This window comes from Oncorhynchus keta, chromosome 25, assembly GCF_023373465.1.
Source record: "Oncorhynchus keta strain PuntledgeMale-10-30-2019 chromosome 25, Oket_V2, whole genome shotgun sequence".
Classification (NCBI taxonomy): Eukaryota; Metazoa; Chordata; class Actinopteri; order Salmoniformes; family Salmonidae; genus Oncorhynchus; species Oncorhynchus keta.
In genome coordinates this window covers 1,586,351-1,603,475 of record NC_068445.1, presented here as the reverse complement: position 1 = coordinate 1,603,475, position 17,125 = coordinate 1,586,351, and the positions used below count along the sequence as shown (strand labels likewise).

The window sequence follows — 17,125 nt, the reverse complement described above, 5'->3', positions numbered from 1 at the left end:
AACAAAATTTGGAAAAAGTCAAGGGGTCTGAATACTTTCCGAAGGCACTGTATAGACACATCTTATGTGTTTTAATCAAATCAGCTATATTCACTGAGCTTGTCTGATGCTTTAAAACACATTAAGACGCACAAATTACTTGAGGGACCAGCAATTGATTTGATTGTGCCGGGCCGGGCTCAGACTTGTGTGTTGTGTTAAAAAAAATACAGCAAGTGACTGTGTGACTAGCACCCGTTGTCTTTCTCTCCTCCCTGCTGCAGCGACCACCACAAAACAAAATTGTTTATCGTGCTGTCCATGTTGCTATAGCTGCAACATAATTACAGCCCCCAAAAAATTGTTACCGAAATCCCTCATTTGTTTAGGAAAAACATTCCCTATTCCCTTAACACTTCCTCTCTTTACATGACACGTATGCATCACATAGACGTGACCTATAGGGCCTGACCTATAGCATATCATAATCACATCAAAAAATGTGTTAGAACTCCAAACACCATAACAACAAAATGGATGCAGAGGTTGTGACAAATCAACTCGAAACGGGGAATTTTTACTGGTTGCTCATGAGTTAAAGGGGAGCTCAGATGTGTGGAATTACATTTGACTAGTTGTGGAAAGCACTGGAGATCAAGAAAAATTAGGTAAGGAGCAAGAGCTGTGCGCATATTATGTGTGCCAAATATAATTTTCCGTACCAGAGAGTCTGTTGTAAAAGTGTTTTTGTCAATTCTTCATTACAGCAAAGACTAGAAATTCATGAATGCAATTTCCGAAATGGAACGGTTTATTTATTATTTAAGTTAATTATTCAAGGATCGCTTCATTTTATTTTAAAACTAAAATGCTTGATTGCATTTCAAATAATGAGTGTGTCGTATGCTGTGTGATGGCATGAACAAATGAATGATTGATTGAGCCTATGTACGTTTTGAAATATAGGCCTAAGTAAGTTACGGTATTGAGACTAAACAGGATGCTCTCTTAGGCCTACAGCTCAATGGTGGTTATGCAAGGCTGCAATACTAAGCCTACTAATGATAATGACATGACTTATTATTATAATGATGATCATCATTATAATAATAATAGTAATAATAACAATAACAAGGAGATCAAGAAAAATGTGCTTTATTATTATTATAAATAAAACATTTCGGACTATTTGGAACAGTGTAAACAAGACTAAATCAATTATAAGTAATACCAGAGAGGCAGGTTCTGTCTTATTTCTGTAGATATATATGGATGATTTATCAAGCCAGGCACATTTAATAGTTAGGATATTGATTATAGATCTTAAGTTGGGGTTTCCTCTCTCCTCACTTTTCTTAGACAATAAGGCAAGGGCTGTCTCCTGACTCCACTGCTACTTCCCCCACATTATTCTCAACACCAACATGCTGGTTAACTTTGCTATTATGCACATAGCAACATGGTCTAAGAAAAGGTGCCAATTCAAAAGTGCACTGATCTGTTTCAGAACCACGGACAGCGACCACTATCCCAACGCTGAAGAAAGCGCATGTTATAAAATAATATAATTTTTATTAGTGTTGCACCATTGTTGTTACGTACTGTAATATAACCATATACAATTTATGTAGCACATGTCTTAGTGATGGACCGTGCCATCCTCACGGCCTCCACAATGGATTGGTCCACTCAGACAGGTGCAAATCAGACAGGTGTCTTGTACACCATGATAAATATAGATATATGTATATATATTTTTTGTTGTTGTTGCTACTGCTCTACTAAAGAATTCTTGGTCGACCAACAGCCTATCAACCAAACAATCAACCAGTTGACTAAATGGAGTCAGCCCTCGTTGCTATGGTGTCTCAAGATGGACAAACAGTAATATTGACGCTTTTTTCTCTTTTTTCAAGAGAAGGTTTTTTAAGGGAATTATGTGAGGCACAGACGTTCACGTCGCCTAGCCGAGTTCTGCTAGGGGCAAGCCAAATCTAGTATGCTGGTGCCTTAAAGACGAGATTTTGAGGACCGTTGAGGTCTTTCACGTCGAAACCTTTCTGTCAAAGGGGCCGGAACTGTTGCATCGATTTAGAAGGATGCTGACCCACAACAAAGCCCCTGGTGTAAGGTGTGATCAGCCACAGCTTCGAGGGAAGTACAGGTGACCGACGACAGCCCTTGAAGTGACCCCATTATCACAGAGTCAAGAAGGGTTAAGAGGGAGCCGGGCCAGAAGGCTTTGAGGCCTGCTGACCTCTCCACCTGTCTGGTTATGCTGCATTAAGTCTGTCAATGAGAGCCTTGGCCAAGGCCTATCACAACCACGACAGCCAGGGATGATGAGATGGGTCAAAGGGGAGTTTTGTGGCTATGAATTTAGACCACCGCAGGGAGGACACAAAAACCACATACAGGCGGTGGATAGCAGGGGTTAAGGGTAAGGAGTGATAAGTGAGCCCCCAGCTTGGAATCTCCAGAGAACAGCTTGATATGACCACAGGCGGGAAAGGTATAATGTGAAGGTGACCAGTATTAGTGCCTCAACTGGGAGCACGGCTTTACCAAGTAAATCATTGTGTTGACTCGGCCGTACCTGGGGACAGCTGCAGCTGAGGGGTGGGGGTGGTGCTGTGGCATGGGTGTAGTAACAGTATCTTGCGTGAACAATTTAAGAGCCGGTTTAACTCCACAAACTGAAGCCAGCAGAGGAATACCTCCCAGGAAGAGAAAAACATTTGGCATCTGAAATGAGATACTGTGCATCTATCAAGGTGAATATCTGTATACAGGCGTGGCAGTGGATTCAACTAAAGCCATCATCATCCTCATATGGGTACTGTACACCCAAGCATCTACACTACAGTAGCATAAATGTGAGAATAATATGTCATGTCTGCCACAGAGTAGACAAGCACTATTGGGCCAGCAAAGTTTCCAGCTCACAGGATGAATCCCAATTACAGTAATGTCAGAACTCCTGTCATGTCCTATTTTTAACCCACATCCTGTGAGATTACACACCTAGTATGACAATACACCCTCTGGTACAGTAGCTCAAACAGACAGCCTTAACGTAGCACTGCCTTGGCCAGGTGCCTAATCACAACTCCCGGAGTGCGTTGATGTGTACGCCACAGCGCTACCCCTGGGGAACCAACCCAGGCCCTATTATCCAACATCAGCCAGGATCTACTTCTCCTTGACCTGGGAGCTTCACACCTCCAGCCTACACATGTATCTACCGAGATACACGCACACGCGCACACACACACACACACACATTGGACAAATGTATCCCTAGGCCAAAAAATGAATTTGATATTTTTTATTCTGCTGAGCTTCTCCACTGTTCTATGTCCTATGTTTCTCACACGTTTCCTCCCTACAGACAGCATTTACAATGTTTTATTTTCTCTATGCTGTAAATAGTAAATGGGCACTGTACTTTACTGTAAATCCACCTCAATCACCCCACCCCTCCTAAAACGTTCCTTCTCCTCAATGATGATGTCTATGTGCTATTGTATGACGTGTAGTCCTATAAGCTCTATCTCTACAGTGTGTTGCTCCACTTGTATCGGACACAGCGGGGGGGTCTAAATGATGATGAGGTGGAGGGCGAGTCATGACATGAATCAGTGTTTGTTTGACCTTTCCTGAGAGCACAGAGTCATGTCCCATTTCAGGGTCACGTGAAATCAAAGGAATTACTGGGGCAAAAATAACAATATCCACACGATTAGACTGGGCTTCTTCTAAAGAGGATTTAGAGCTTAACTTTCTAAGACTTACAAGACTTATGCTCAAGACAGGCAGTAATTGAATAAGGCATTTGCACAAGTATTATCGCATGAGTTATAATTTGTTTTATTTACTATGACAAACACATATTTCTGTCAAGTAAAACTGTCCAAATAGGCAACCTTGCATGCTTTGACATGTGTAACGTTCGTCGTCCTCGTCTGAGGAGTATGAACGATCGGAGGACCAATGCGCAGCGTGGTATGTGTTCATGATGAATTTATTAAACAATGAACACTAAAACAAAAATAACAAAGGGAATGACACGAAACTAAACAGTCCTGTCTGGTGACAAACACAAAGACAGAAAACAATCACCCACGAAACACAGGTGGGAAAAGGCTACCGAAGTATGATTCTCAATCAGAGACAACTAACGACACCTGCATCTGATCGAGAACCATACCAGGCCAAACGCAAAACACAACATACAAAAACGAACATAGACAACCCACCCCAACTCACGCCCTGACCAACCTAAAACAAAGACATAACAAAATAACTAAGGACAGAAAGTGACAATATGCTGAAGTAGAGATGATGGTAATTCGGTCATTTTCCCAGACAAAAGACATCTAGACATTGTTTTACAACAAATCAAAGTTCATTTGACACGTGCACCGAATACAACAGGTGTAGACCTTACAGTGAAATGCTTACTTACAGGCTCTAACCAATAGTGCAAACAAGGTATTAGGTGAGCCTTGGTGGTATAATGATCAAGCATGTTCTGTAAATATATTCTCATCATCCTCCCATCAATTCCTTGGAATTGAGGATGACAAGTAAATGGGGTCAAATGAGCTCAACGTGAACATTGCACAGCAGTAACCATTTCAGATTGCACCTAAAAGAGGAATCGCATACGAAAACAATTAATTTCCTTCTGCTTATAGAGAAGAGGGAAGATGGGGCTAGAAATATAGAAGGGGAGGAAGAGAGAAGAGAGCACTTTTCAGCACTTTAGATCGAAGATCTTCTTAACCCAAGAGAATGGGGGTGGGGGGGCTTGGAGAGAACAGAAGAAAACAGAGGGCAAAAGGGCTCTCTAAAGCAGAGAGGGTAATGATGACCACCGACACAGCCTCTCCCGAGGAGGCTCAGCTCCAGCTCTCTCTTCCCAGCATCAGTTGTTAGTGGAATGGAGAGGGTAATGCGGAGCTTGGTCAAGCCAGACATTTGTCTCTCACTGTTCTGTCGAGAATGACTCTTATATTTAGCAGTTTTTGTTTCTTACCAGTCAGAGCTAAATAGTCCAACAGCAATGACACAATAAAAGTGACCTGACCACAAGTGATACATTCAACTAGTAAACAGCATATCAATTAAACAAACAAACCCACATTAAAAGACCCATTAAAAAGGTACGCTGGTTGAGTTGTGTTTTGTCCCGATTCGTGCTGACAATCCAACTTTTTTTGATACTGTATTTAATACTGTCATACCAACAATGAATGCTTGCGTCTGTGAGCCTGGTTGTTCTGTGCTATGTGTAAGAGAGCCAGGATAAAGATGAATGCTGAGGTAAACTGTAACCACTGGCGTGGAAAGATGAGTTGAGCAACAAAGTGTCATACGGCAGTGTTGTTCAAGCCTTTACAACCATGTCTGGTTGATTTATTGACTATTAAATAAACAAGCTAATTGACATGAATCATTTTAGGGGAAACTGGGAATCTTTTAAATGAATACCACCAAGGCTCACTTGTTGGCTCCGTGTCTTCAGTTGGTGCATAAAAGCAAATGAATTGTTTCAAAATGAAAACAAATATCTACTTCCCCATTGAAGAAGTCTTCCTGGGGGATTTAAATGAATTCTATTCATATTTCAATACGTTTTTTTTTTTAATGGTCTATAGATTTTGTTACTGCCCAACGGAAACTGAGGGGGAAATCAGGCAAACTAGGTGAAACTTTTGTATTCACAGTCAATTCGGTCAGTCGAGGAGTGAATAAAACCCGGGTGGACAATTAACGATGCTTGACATTTTCCATTCAAGATGGTGTATTATAATCATTATCATGTACCAGGCAAATAATGCCTGCTGCGCGAGCCTTGATTGGCGTGCTCACTATACTGCGGTGCTGCAGTCAACTGAGACCTTGTTCACTAAACACAGAGGACATTACTCCTGTTCTCAACATGACTTTGAAAAGACAATGCAACTGAGAAATGCTCTCTGTTATGCACCCTGTGAATAATTGAGAAATATGTACAGCTAACCCATGTACAGTATACCAATATAATTTAGAATATATACCATTTAGCAAATGCTTTTATGCAAAGCAATGTGCGGTAGTGCATGCATATATTTTGGTAGGGGTGGCCCCAGTGGGACTCGAACCCACAACCCTGATGTTGCAAGCGCCAAGTTAGCACAGGACCACACATACAGGACCATACTGTATGTCATACAAAGCATAGTCCACAGGTCTAAAGTAAGAGGACTGGTAAAACACATGATAGGGTTTCGTTTTCTTTCTGCCTCTCTCCATGTTCTTTAATTCTCCACTCTCTCATTTATCTTACACCCTTCTCTACTCAACACTTTGACTGTGGTGAGTCTTGTTAAAAAAAAATGAGGTTGGCTATATCTGTATACAGCTTGCACGATAGTTTATAGGCATATTAAACACTTTTTTTGTCATGTCTCGGGACTGGCCTGCTAAAAAATGAACAGAGATTTCTGGATGAAGATTCAGCAACTGCAGTTGCAGTGGTCCAGTGAACTCAGGAGTAACGGACGTTGGTGGAAGAAGGTGAGGACCAAAGCGCAGCGTGGTACGTGTTCGTCATTTTATTAATGGAACTGAACACTGATTAGCAAAACAACAAAAGAGAACAACTGAAACAACTCCGTCAGGTGCAAACCACACTAAACAGGAAAATAACTACCCACGCCACACAGGTGGGAAAAGGCTACCTAAGTATGGTTCTCAATCAGAGACAATGATAGACAGCTGCCTCTGATTGGGAACCATTCCAGGCCAAACACAGAAATACAAAACATAGAAAGCCCACCCCAACTCACGCCCTGACCAAACAAAATAGAGACATAAAAAAGGAACTTAGGTCAGGACGTGACATTAGTGGACTGAAGCCCAGGTCAGCCGTGGCAACTTGTAGGCTTTGAAGTTGTTCAGTCAATTAGAAATATATGGCCTTGGTGTTGCCATTTTGCCTTTATAATAAGGGCTGTTTTATGGTGCTGTGAATTTACTGTCGACTCTCTACACTCTGAAAACACGAATAACTGCTCTCTAATGGAGGTGTTAAGTAGTAACTCTTGAGTTTCAAGGTTGTGGAAGCTCACAATTTCTCCTACCATTTCTACCCATCTGCGTGACAGTGATTATTATTTTATATGAGCATTTTTGCGGAACAGTTTCATGTCAATAATAACGTTTTTGTTTATCAAAATCATGTTCATGTGGTTAATCATTCAAATCTGAATTAAAATTCCACGAATGCAAGATCACCAGCCTCTGCCATACGGACACATGAATACACTGTGATCCATTGGCAGCTAAATAACTGAGTACATGGAACTCAGAGACAGCCTATAGGCCAAATGCAGCAGTAGGCCTATAACTTGCCATCATCAACTAAGTAAAATAAAATAGGCCTAAAGCTGACAAATACAGTAGAAAATATCCTGATGAAAGTTCAGGTTATTTCTATCGCATGAATCTCTCTACTCCGCCTGTCTGCCCCCCCTTTCTTTCTGTCTTGACTTGAGCTATCACCAGTGGTGTGCAACATTGTAGGCTATCAAATCAATCAACTGGATCCGGCCGGAAGCGATCGCTAGCAATCTTGCAACGTTGTGTCAACTAGCCTATTCCAGGCCCTCAGTTTCCTGTGCCATTGAGCTCGGGTACAGACGGCTGTTTTTCTTCTTCTACTGGATATATGGAATCATCAGATCATGCTATTTTGCATGATCTGATGACTCCATAAATCCAGTAGAAGAAGAAAAAAACAGGCTCGATGATTATCAAGGATGGGAGAGTGTTGGAAAGATTTTTTTTTTTTATCGTATTATTCTCAACAGTGAAGGAAAAGGTTACTGAGAAGCTCAGCATATTAGTGGTGGACGTAGTGAGTTAAGACAGTCAGAAATCAGACATCCACAAATGGGCACTTTCCTTAGATTGGCACGCAGCGGGCCAGGTATGCCTATTTCTATGCGTGCCCAGGAGCGCGCTACCTCAAAGTTATCAGGACAGAGAAACCAGAGACAATTTTAAAAAATGACAAAAACTCATAAATGATGGTTATGAAATAAACAAAAAAGAATGTCTCACAAGTGTAGCAGGTTGTGAACTCTGCAAAAAATGTTTCCACTCCGAGAATGAGAACGGTAAATTACTGTAATTAAAACATGCATTAACAGTAATGAATGTAACCAACCTGCATGTGACTAAATAAAAATCTAATCTTCCTCTCTGCTGAAACTATCTCACTGGAGAAAACATCAGAGTGAGTGAAAACACGTACCTCCCGTCTTACTATATGTAACCCACGTATCTGATGCTGTCTGGACAGAAATAGTGTGAAATGGCATAGTATTTTTGTCCAGACAGCATCAGATACAGTACCTGCAGAAAGTATTCACACCCCTTGACTCTTTCCACATTTTGTTGTTTTAAAGCCTGAATTTAAAATGGATTCAATTTAGATTTTTTTTGTCACTGTCCTACACAGTACCCCATAATGTCAAAGTGGAATTATGTTTTTCAAATGTTTTCAAATTTAAATAAAATTGAAAAGCTGAAAAATCTAAACATTCAACCTCTTTCTTATGGCAAGCCTAAATACGCTCAGGAGTAAAACATTCGCTTAACAAGTTGCATGGACTCTGTGTGCAATAATAGTGTTTAACATGATTTTTGAATGACTGCCTCATCTCTGTATACACATATACAATTGTCTGTAAGGACCCTCAGTAAAGCAGTGAATTTCAAACACAGACTCAACCACAAAGACCGGGGAGGTTGGCCAATGCTTCAAAGAGGGGAACCTATTGGTAGATGGGTAAAAACAGGTAAAAACAAAAAAGCAGACATTGAATATCCCTTTGAGCATGGTGAAGTTATTCATTAGACTAACCTTAACTCAATCACTACAAAGATACAGGCGTCCTTCAGAACTAAGTTGCCAGAGAGGAAGGAAACCGTTCAGGGGTTTCACCATGAGGCCAATGGTGAGATTAAAATAGTTAGAGTTTAATGGCTGCTATAGGACAAATCTGAGGATGAAGCAACAACATTATAGTTACTCCACAATACTAACCTACTTGACGGTGTGAAAAGATGCATCCTGTTTGCAACAAGGCTCTAAAGTAATACTGCAAAAGATGTGGCAAAGCAATTCACTTTTTGTCCTGAATACAAATTGTTTTGTTTCGGGGAAACCCAACACATTAACTGAGTACCACTCTCCATATTTTCAAGCATAGTGGTGCCTGCATCATGTTATGGGATGAGGAGTTTTTCAGGATAAAAACTAAATTGAATGGAGCTAAACACAGGCAAAATCCTGTACTTAGTCTAGGAGATAAATGAACTTTTCAGCAGGACAATAACCTAAAACACAACGCCGAATCCACAATGGGGTTGCTTACCAAAAAGACAGTGAATGTTACAGTTTTGACTTAAATCCGCTTGTAAATCTATGGCAAGACCTGAACATGGTTGTCTAGCAATGATCAACAACACATTTGACAGAGCTTGAAGAATTTTGAAAATAATGCGAGTAATGTGTCTTTCTGTCAGAGCGCGTCTCGGTCAAATAAATGATACATTTTCAATTATTTATTTAGATGGGCAAGGAGGTACTGCAGGGCGGGCCAGGCCCCCTAAGGTTCGTTCATAACTCCGGCCCTGGCGAGATTATTGGCGCATGTTGGCCTTCCGTCCACTCACACACAAACACACACCTGGAGGCAGAGGCCTGCTGGGGATAGCCGGGGGGGCTAGGAAGGGATTAAGCCAAAACCTTTACATGGCAGTCAGTCTTCATGCACACACACAAACTCTTCATTATCAGTATGTTCCTGTGGTCCTTCTGTAGCTCAGTTGGTAGAGCATGGCGCTTGTAACGCCAGGGTAGTGGGTTCGATCCCCGGGACCACCCATACGTAGAATGTATGCACTATTACAAGTCGCTTTGGATAAAAGCGTCTGCTAAATTGCAAATATATTCCTGGGATAAGGGCCTCTGTTGTTCTCCAAAAATAGCACGTTTGAAATGGTCCAGTCCATCTGGCCTACCTGCTGACTGTTAACAAGGATTAGGTTAGTCTGCCTTAGATTCCAACATACACGTTGTAATAATAAAGATGGAGACAAAAAGTAGAGGAGAGAATTCATATAATAAATTGCATTTATACGTAGCTTGTTTCACGTAGATCTTATAACCTTTTTGCAGTAGCCTTGTTTTCATACGGTAAAAGGACCCATGAGCGCCAACATGTGAAGTTCACAGGAGCATATCAAATTGGGTGTCAAAATGAAAGCAAAGAGTTTATATTTTTTTGGAAATGAAGTCATAGATACATATTTTTCGACAATTGGCTATCTTATAAATTCAGTACTGGCTTTGATTTCTGGTCAAGCAGATGGAAAATGGATCTTAGAAAACATCTGCCAGAAAAAGTCTTGAAAGGTATTATAAATACATCAAAACACAGTAATGTTGAATTAAAGACCCCTGCCAACTAATATCAACATCTAGTTTGTTTCGGATAAATGATTTGCCTTCTGTACGTTTAAGAAACATCTCCTTGTGCCTTGTAATTCCATTACCAAAACCCACATATCTTTCAGATACAGTATTTTCTCATTTCACACCCTCATCAGGAGGGAGGATAATGAAGATTCACAGAAGTAACAAGTAAAGGTAGACTTAGTTCGTGTTTTTACTGATATCAATTTTTGTTTATGAATTATCAAGTGATTCAAAGTTGTAATTCTGTTACCCAGTCGGTAACAGAATTAAGGAAAAACCATATGTTTCATTGAAACTATGTTTCACAAGTTTGGACAGCACAGTACAGTGAAGCCCTGTAGAGTACAGAGCAGTAAGGAAGAGTAGAGTATAGTTCAGTACAATACAGTTCAGTACAGTAGAGCACACTAAAGTAGAGTACAGTATATTGTACTCTACTGAATTATACTTTACTCTACTGTGATGTCCAAACTTGTGAAACAGACATCTATGATTGGTTCAGATTTGGTCCGAACCAACCAAATGTATTATTCATTAGAATAATAGCCGATGTGTAGAATTATACCCATATATGCAAAGGATTATATAGCATATTTCTACCTTTGGGTACCTATTCAGGATACAGCACCATGAAGGGGAAGACATTCAAATCCATAACTATGCATTTCAATGTAGTACAGATCAGGGACCCATGATGTAATTTTGTTACCGGGTGTAAATCCCTTTCCTTACTGTAGTTCAATAACCAAAATAGATTTTTTTTCCCCTCTCTCTCTCTCTCTCTCATCCACGAACACTTCAATATATGAAAGTTTGAAACAAATAAAAGTTCATCAACATTTCATAAATGTACAGTTGAAGTCGGATGTTAACATACACGTAGGTTGGAGTCATTAAAACTCGTATTTCAACCATCATTTGAGTCAATTGGAGCTGGATCTATGGATATATTTCAAGGCCTACCTTCTAACTCAGTGCCTCTTTGCTTGACATCATGGGGAAATCAAAAGAAATCAGCCAAGACCTCAGAAATCAAATTGGAGACCTCCACAAGTCTGGTTCATCCCTGGGAGCAGTTTCCAAACGCCTGAAGGTACCACGTTCATCTGTACAAACAATAGTACGCAAGTATAAACACCATGGGACAACGAAGCCATCATACCGCTCAGGTAGGAGACATTTCTGTCTCCTAGAGATGAACGTACTTTGGTTCGAAAAGTGCAAATCAATCCCAGAACAACAGCAAAGGACTTTTTATTGTATATTGAAGATTTACTGTATATTCTCACTGTCACTGAATTATTTAATTAATTAATAGTACAATTAAATTGTGTAACCAAGTAAGAAGGGTATAGACTCAAATTGCTTCAACTCCTTTTAAGTGGGTATAAGAAACGTGTTATTCAAGACCATGTACTAGCCAAGATTGGTGAAGGGTACACAAATAGAATAAAGGTGTTTTGACATTTAAATGTAGTTACAGAAGGGGCACGGTGGTGACTTTCTTAACTGTTAAAAGTAAGAACACAGTTTAAAGTAATATCGAAAAAAAATATTGATATTTCAGTTGTGATTGGGGAATACTAACCAAATTATCAGGATTGAAAAATATATATTTCCCTTCAAAATTCACCAGAAACAACCATTTCACAGCTACACATTTCACACCGGAACACATTGACCCCCCCAATATCCAACACAAAGTTACACCCTTGCTACTGGATGAGTGCCTCACCAACATGCACACTGTATGTCGATGTCACTTCCAGTACTCAGTCAGATGTCCAAACACAGGGGAAATCTGAGGCGTATAATCTGCTGAAATAAATATGGAGCAGCAGATCTGTCTGAGCTCGTAGATACATAACTCGATGGGTGGATAGATAGGAAGCACTTCCTGCAAACGTGCAGCTCCTCGTTAAAAAGGACGTAGCCTCGACAGCTGCGAAAGGGGTTAGCAAAACACCAGGAACACCCAAATCTATAAACCCATATATTTTGAATCCCACTACCATGGCAAAGAAAAAAACAGAACTGTTCTCCTGTCATATTACAGCTAAAGAAGATTTATTATTAAGGTCACTTCCAAAATACATCATGTAACAATTACATAATACATTTTTTTTTTTTAAATGATAAAGATGAGATTTTCCCCCTCAGGAGTATTGAAAATGAATACAACATTACAGCTTGAAAAGCTTTAAGGACTCGACCACTAGTGGGGCCACTGGAAGGGCCGGGGAATACGACCACTAGGGGGGCCGGGGAATATAATAAGCCTGTCCTCCTGCATTTTGATTTGGCCACTTTGTATTTCAATTGGCTAGGTGCGAAACATAAACAGAGGGCATCTGCTTTAAACAGGGAATCTTGAATCTTTGTTCTTCTGCGGAAGGAACAAAGTAGCCTGAAAGTGGGACTGTCATATGGGAATGTTTGTCTCCTCTGCATTAGTAGTGTATGGTGAGCGGGTGGATATGCTGTGTGAGGACCATGCCAGGCAGCTTGGATAATACCAGGGACTTTGGGGCTTTCCAGCAACATAAATCAAATTGACTTTCTGAATAGCCTCATAAAAGTGGCACGCCATCGCGATGCCGTGCATGGCGCATCGCCTGTCCCTTCAGCATGCAGATCATTAGAAGGCTCCTCGGGCAATCAAGTAATGCGTGTGATATGAAAATGCCTCCCTCAAATTCTAGCGTCACGGGAAAGGATGATGCAGTAGGCTATAAGCTAGGCCAACTAGGCTATAGCACTCTGTTGATTTCAGGTTTTCCCCTTTCCTTCTTTCTTTAACCGCAACAAATAGACTAGAAAGATATTCCTTCTGACATCGTCAAAGTTATGCTTAACGTAGCTTTTCATTCTCCTGACCACCACTCACTTGTTTTGGAAGACAACGTAGGCCTAAGTATTTCCGATGAAACACAATTTTGTTCCTTAATAACTAGGCCGGTCCTTTTTTTTTATGCTGTCCTTTTCTCACTTGACAGTGACATGCGAGGAAATATCACAACCAATAAGTGGCCTAGTCTGCCATTTCCACCAGGGAGGGGAATCGTAAGGGTAACCTTTCATGTGGGCCTGGTGATTCAAAATAGGAACGTCTAGCAAGGGAAATGAGCTATCGATTGAGGGTGGGGAAGAAAATAATGACTCGGAAGCACCACCAAAGGTTGTTATTCGAGGAAAAACGAACAAACAGAGGCTTGTTGTCATTCATCAGAAAAAAATAATGACATTAAAATCACATTACAACTGGGTGGAAAAAAATGAAATAGACACATAATAGGACATAATCAATACTGGAGGCTGAATATTCCCAGTTTTTCACTGGAGAAGCAGTTTTTCCAAAGACCATCCATAAACCCAAGTCCCTGATCTTCCCAAATAGCTACAGCTACAAACAGGCTACTGTAAATCACCTACACCTACCTTGTTTCACACTGACAATTTGTCTGATGCATTAAATTGACTTCGATGCATTTTGTCAGGTGTGCGACAAATGAAAAAAAAATGCATTGCACGACAATGGCCTCACAATAGGCTATCATAGAGTCTTAGGGATTGGAATGATCAGAAAAATAAGGCCAATTTACTTGACAGATTGACAGCTATATAGAGAGGGTGGTTCAAGATGAGGTAAAGCGTTTTGTGTTAAGTGCACCTAACACTATCAGGTTTATCTTGCTTAGAACATTTTATCCATCAGTGTGTTGCGATGTACCATTGTTGAGAGCCTAAATTGGTGTGCATCTCTCTCGCTCTTTTTCTTTCCATCCCCCATAGAGAGCAATAATGATCATATTTCTTTTAGGCACTAACTGAGGCAAACTCCACCATGGCTAATTGACCAAAGGAAAGCCTATTGGGAAATTCATGTTTTTTTTTGGGGGGGGTAAACACTGAAAATATGGGCTGGGATAAACACAGGCTTAGCATATCTTAAACGTTTTGTTCTATGAGGTCATCCTCATCAGCTAACGTCACTTTTTGTGACTTTAAGCATTTATGTAATCAAAACAAGCAGATACCAGCACATGTTTTTTGACTTTTTAAAATTTAACTAGGCAAGTCTTCATATTTCATACATGTCATGTTAACTGACTGATATTATCTCATAGAACGTATAAGATCGCTGAAGCCTGTGTCAACCTTATTTTTGATTACCCCATTAATTTTCCCCAGGAAAGGCTGAACGAACCATAGCATAGGTAACTCATTTCTGGTTTTAAGGACTACGAGTTGGCAAGCTCTATTTGAGGTCACAATGTGTGTCCATTCAAATATTAACCTATCGCGCACACAAGCAAGACATGCATGAGCGTATACACTATCTCTCAGCCGACCCTCCTCTCATTGCCTACATCTAAGCACATTTTTCCTACACCCCATTTCAATCTGCACACTCAACATTGCCTCATTGTCTATAGTGCAGAGAAGGCTAGTGGGAGGAGCTATAGGAGGATGGGCTCATTGTAATGGCTAAAATGGAATAGAATCAAACACATCAAACGTATGGAAACCACATGTTTGACTCTAATTCCATTTATTCCATTCCAGCCATTACAATGAGCCCATCCTCCTACAGCTCTTCCCACCAGCCTCCCCTGCTATAGTGGTCCCATTCCTATATTATTGAGGCTATTCCAGGTGAATTGCATGTAGCTAACATGTAATTGTGGAGATATTGTTTAAAGAAATAGAATATCAGCATATTCCTTCCTAATCCGCAGACACCAGGCAATTCTCAAACCACCTGTTTTCAGGCAGCAGGAGAATTGACGCAATGAACAGGAGACCCATTCTATACAGTAAGTTAATATTACATGTTAGCCTATGGTATAAAACATGTATTCACATGTCCCATCTTTAGATGATTGAATATAAAAACATTATGATTAATGCAATTCCCTAACTAAAACATACACGATAATTATATGCAACTTCAATAGTCATTATGTATAATTGCGTATGAGAGGTTAGGTCAAAAATTGCTTTGCAGTAGGAGGTAAAAATGAATTATATTATTGAACAATAATGTATCCCGTACCAATATAATGCTTCGGAACTGACAATGTCCATATTGTTAGAGGTGTGTGGTGGCACAAATGATTTGCCAATTACAGATAGGCTACCCAAATATATGCCGAGGCAAATCCATGCAGAGGGATGGCACCCTTATTAGCGTACTGATTTTGGGAGAAGGCGCACTTACCGATGTGTATGATTGAATCAGAATTCACGGGCTCCCACTCCTGACTCCAAAATATGGCAAGGAACAACACTGCTGAAACAACTTTCATGGCTCCCGCAGTTTAAGGCAATTTTCCCAAGAAGCGCCGAAACCAAGATGTGTGACCTACTAGTTTTAAAATCCCGAGGAGCCAAGGTTTAGTCCATATAGGGATGATCTATCGATGGCTTTCGCACTTGACTTGAATGTAGCTGTTTTCAGAAAGGTAGACGTCCAGTTACCCTGTTGAAAAACCCTTTACATCAAATCATGCTGAAAGCTATGGAGTTCTCCACAGTCGCATCCAACGCCGGTGCATCGGATCAATCCGAAACTGGGGATAAAGGCAAGCCAAACGCAATGTTCGATCAATAGGAACGCTGTGGTTTGCGTTTCTCATACGCAAATCCTGAGCTGATTTGGAGGAGACCGTAGATTCTGCAACAGACACGACGCATTTGCTCAGCTTGAACGAATGAAAATAAACTGCAAAACTTGCATTTTCATGCTGTTTCAAAGACTGGATCCATCACTGATATTTAAGACATAAAACAAAAAAAATTATCAAATGTATATTTCACATGGACCTCCATATTCAATAATCTGGCAAGCGTAGATACCACTCTTCTGCTAGATACCACTCTTCTGCGACAGAAAATGAAGTGTAAATTCACCACGGTGCGCTCGATGAGGCTCCGCATGCGGATTCTCTCTAGCAGTCGGTGGGTGAGCTATACTGAGTGGAAGGAGGCCCGGTAGAGAGAGCTAACTACAGGGACAGCAGCAGCAGTTGCCAGCCGCGCATTTTCTGGAACAGAATTACCTGGAAGGAAGACTGACTGAGGCAGAGAGAGGATGATATGCACAGAGGGCGGGGATTTCTCACATGAACCGAGAGAGTCAATCTGGCCAGGCTCTAGCTCCGCCCTGGTTCAGTGGTGGGCATCTCCATGCACCTCATAGACTGGGGGACACTGGGCATCGGCTAATCTGAAATCTGTTGACAATCGTCTATTAAAGACTCAGTAGGAAAACACTCTGGATCACTTTTGATAGGTGTCAAGTGATCCACTTATACATATTTTCAATCAAATTACATAGTTTCACACCCAAAACCAACTAAATCAAATTGTATTGGTCACGTACACATATTTCGTAGATGTTACTGCGGGTGTGGCGAAATGCTTGTGTTCCAAGCTCCAACAGTGCAGTATTATCTAACAATTCTAAACAATACACAAATTGAAAAGTACAATAATGGAATTAAGAAATGTATAAATATTAGCGCGAGCAATGTCGGAGTGGCATTGACAAAAATAGATTAGAATAGAATAGAGTATATACATGAGATTAGTAAAGCAGTATGTAAA

At 40.6% G+C, this 17,125-nt stretch overlaps 1 protein-coding gene across 5 annotated transcripts in view; it reads right to left on the bottom strand.

Annotated features, from left to right (window-relative positions):
• Positions 1–16,589, bottom strand: part of LOC118358000 (glutamate receptor ionotropic, delta-2) — a 543,733-nt gene extending 527,144 nt beyond the window's left edge. For 4 of the 5 annotated variants that reach the window (XR_004820395.1, XR_004820396.1, XM_035735345.2 and 1 more), the window contains exon 1: positions 15,738–16,589. Coding sequence is in view for 2 of the 5 variants with exons in the window: in XM_035735345.2 (XP_035591238.1) it covers positions 15,738–15,825 (88 nt within the window). In the remaining 3 variants the exon portion in view is untranslated. The remainder of the gene's footprint in view (positions 1–15,737) is intronic. The other variant, XM_052478478.1, reaches the window with a different exon arrangement.
• Between the last annotated feature and the right edge of the window lie 536 nt (positions 16,590–17,125).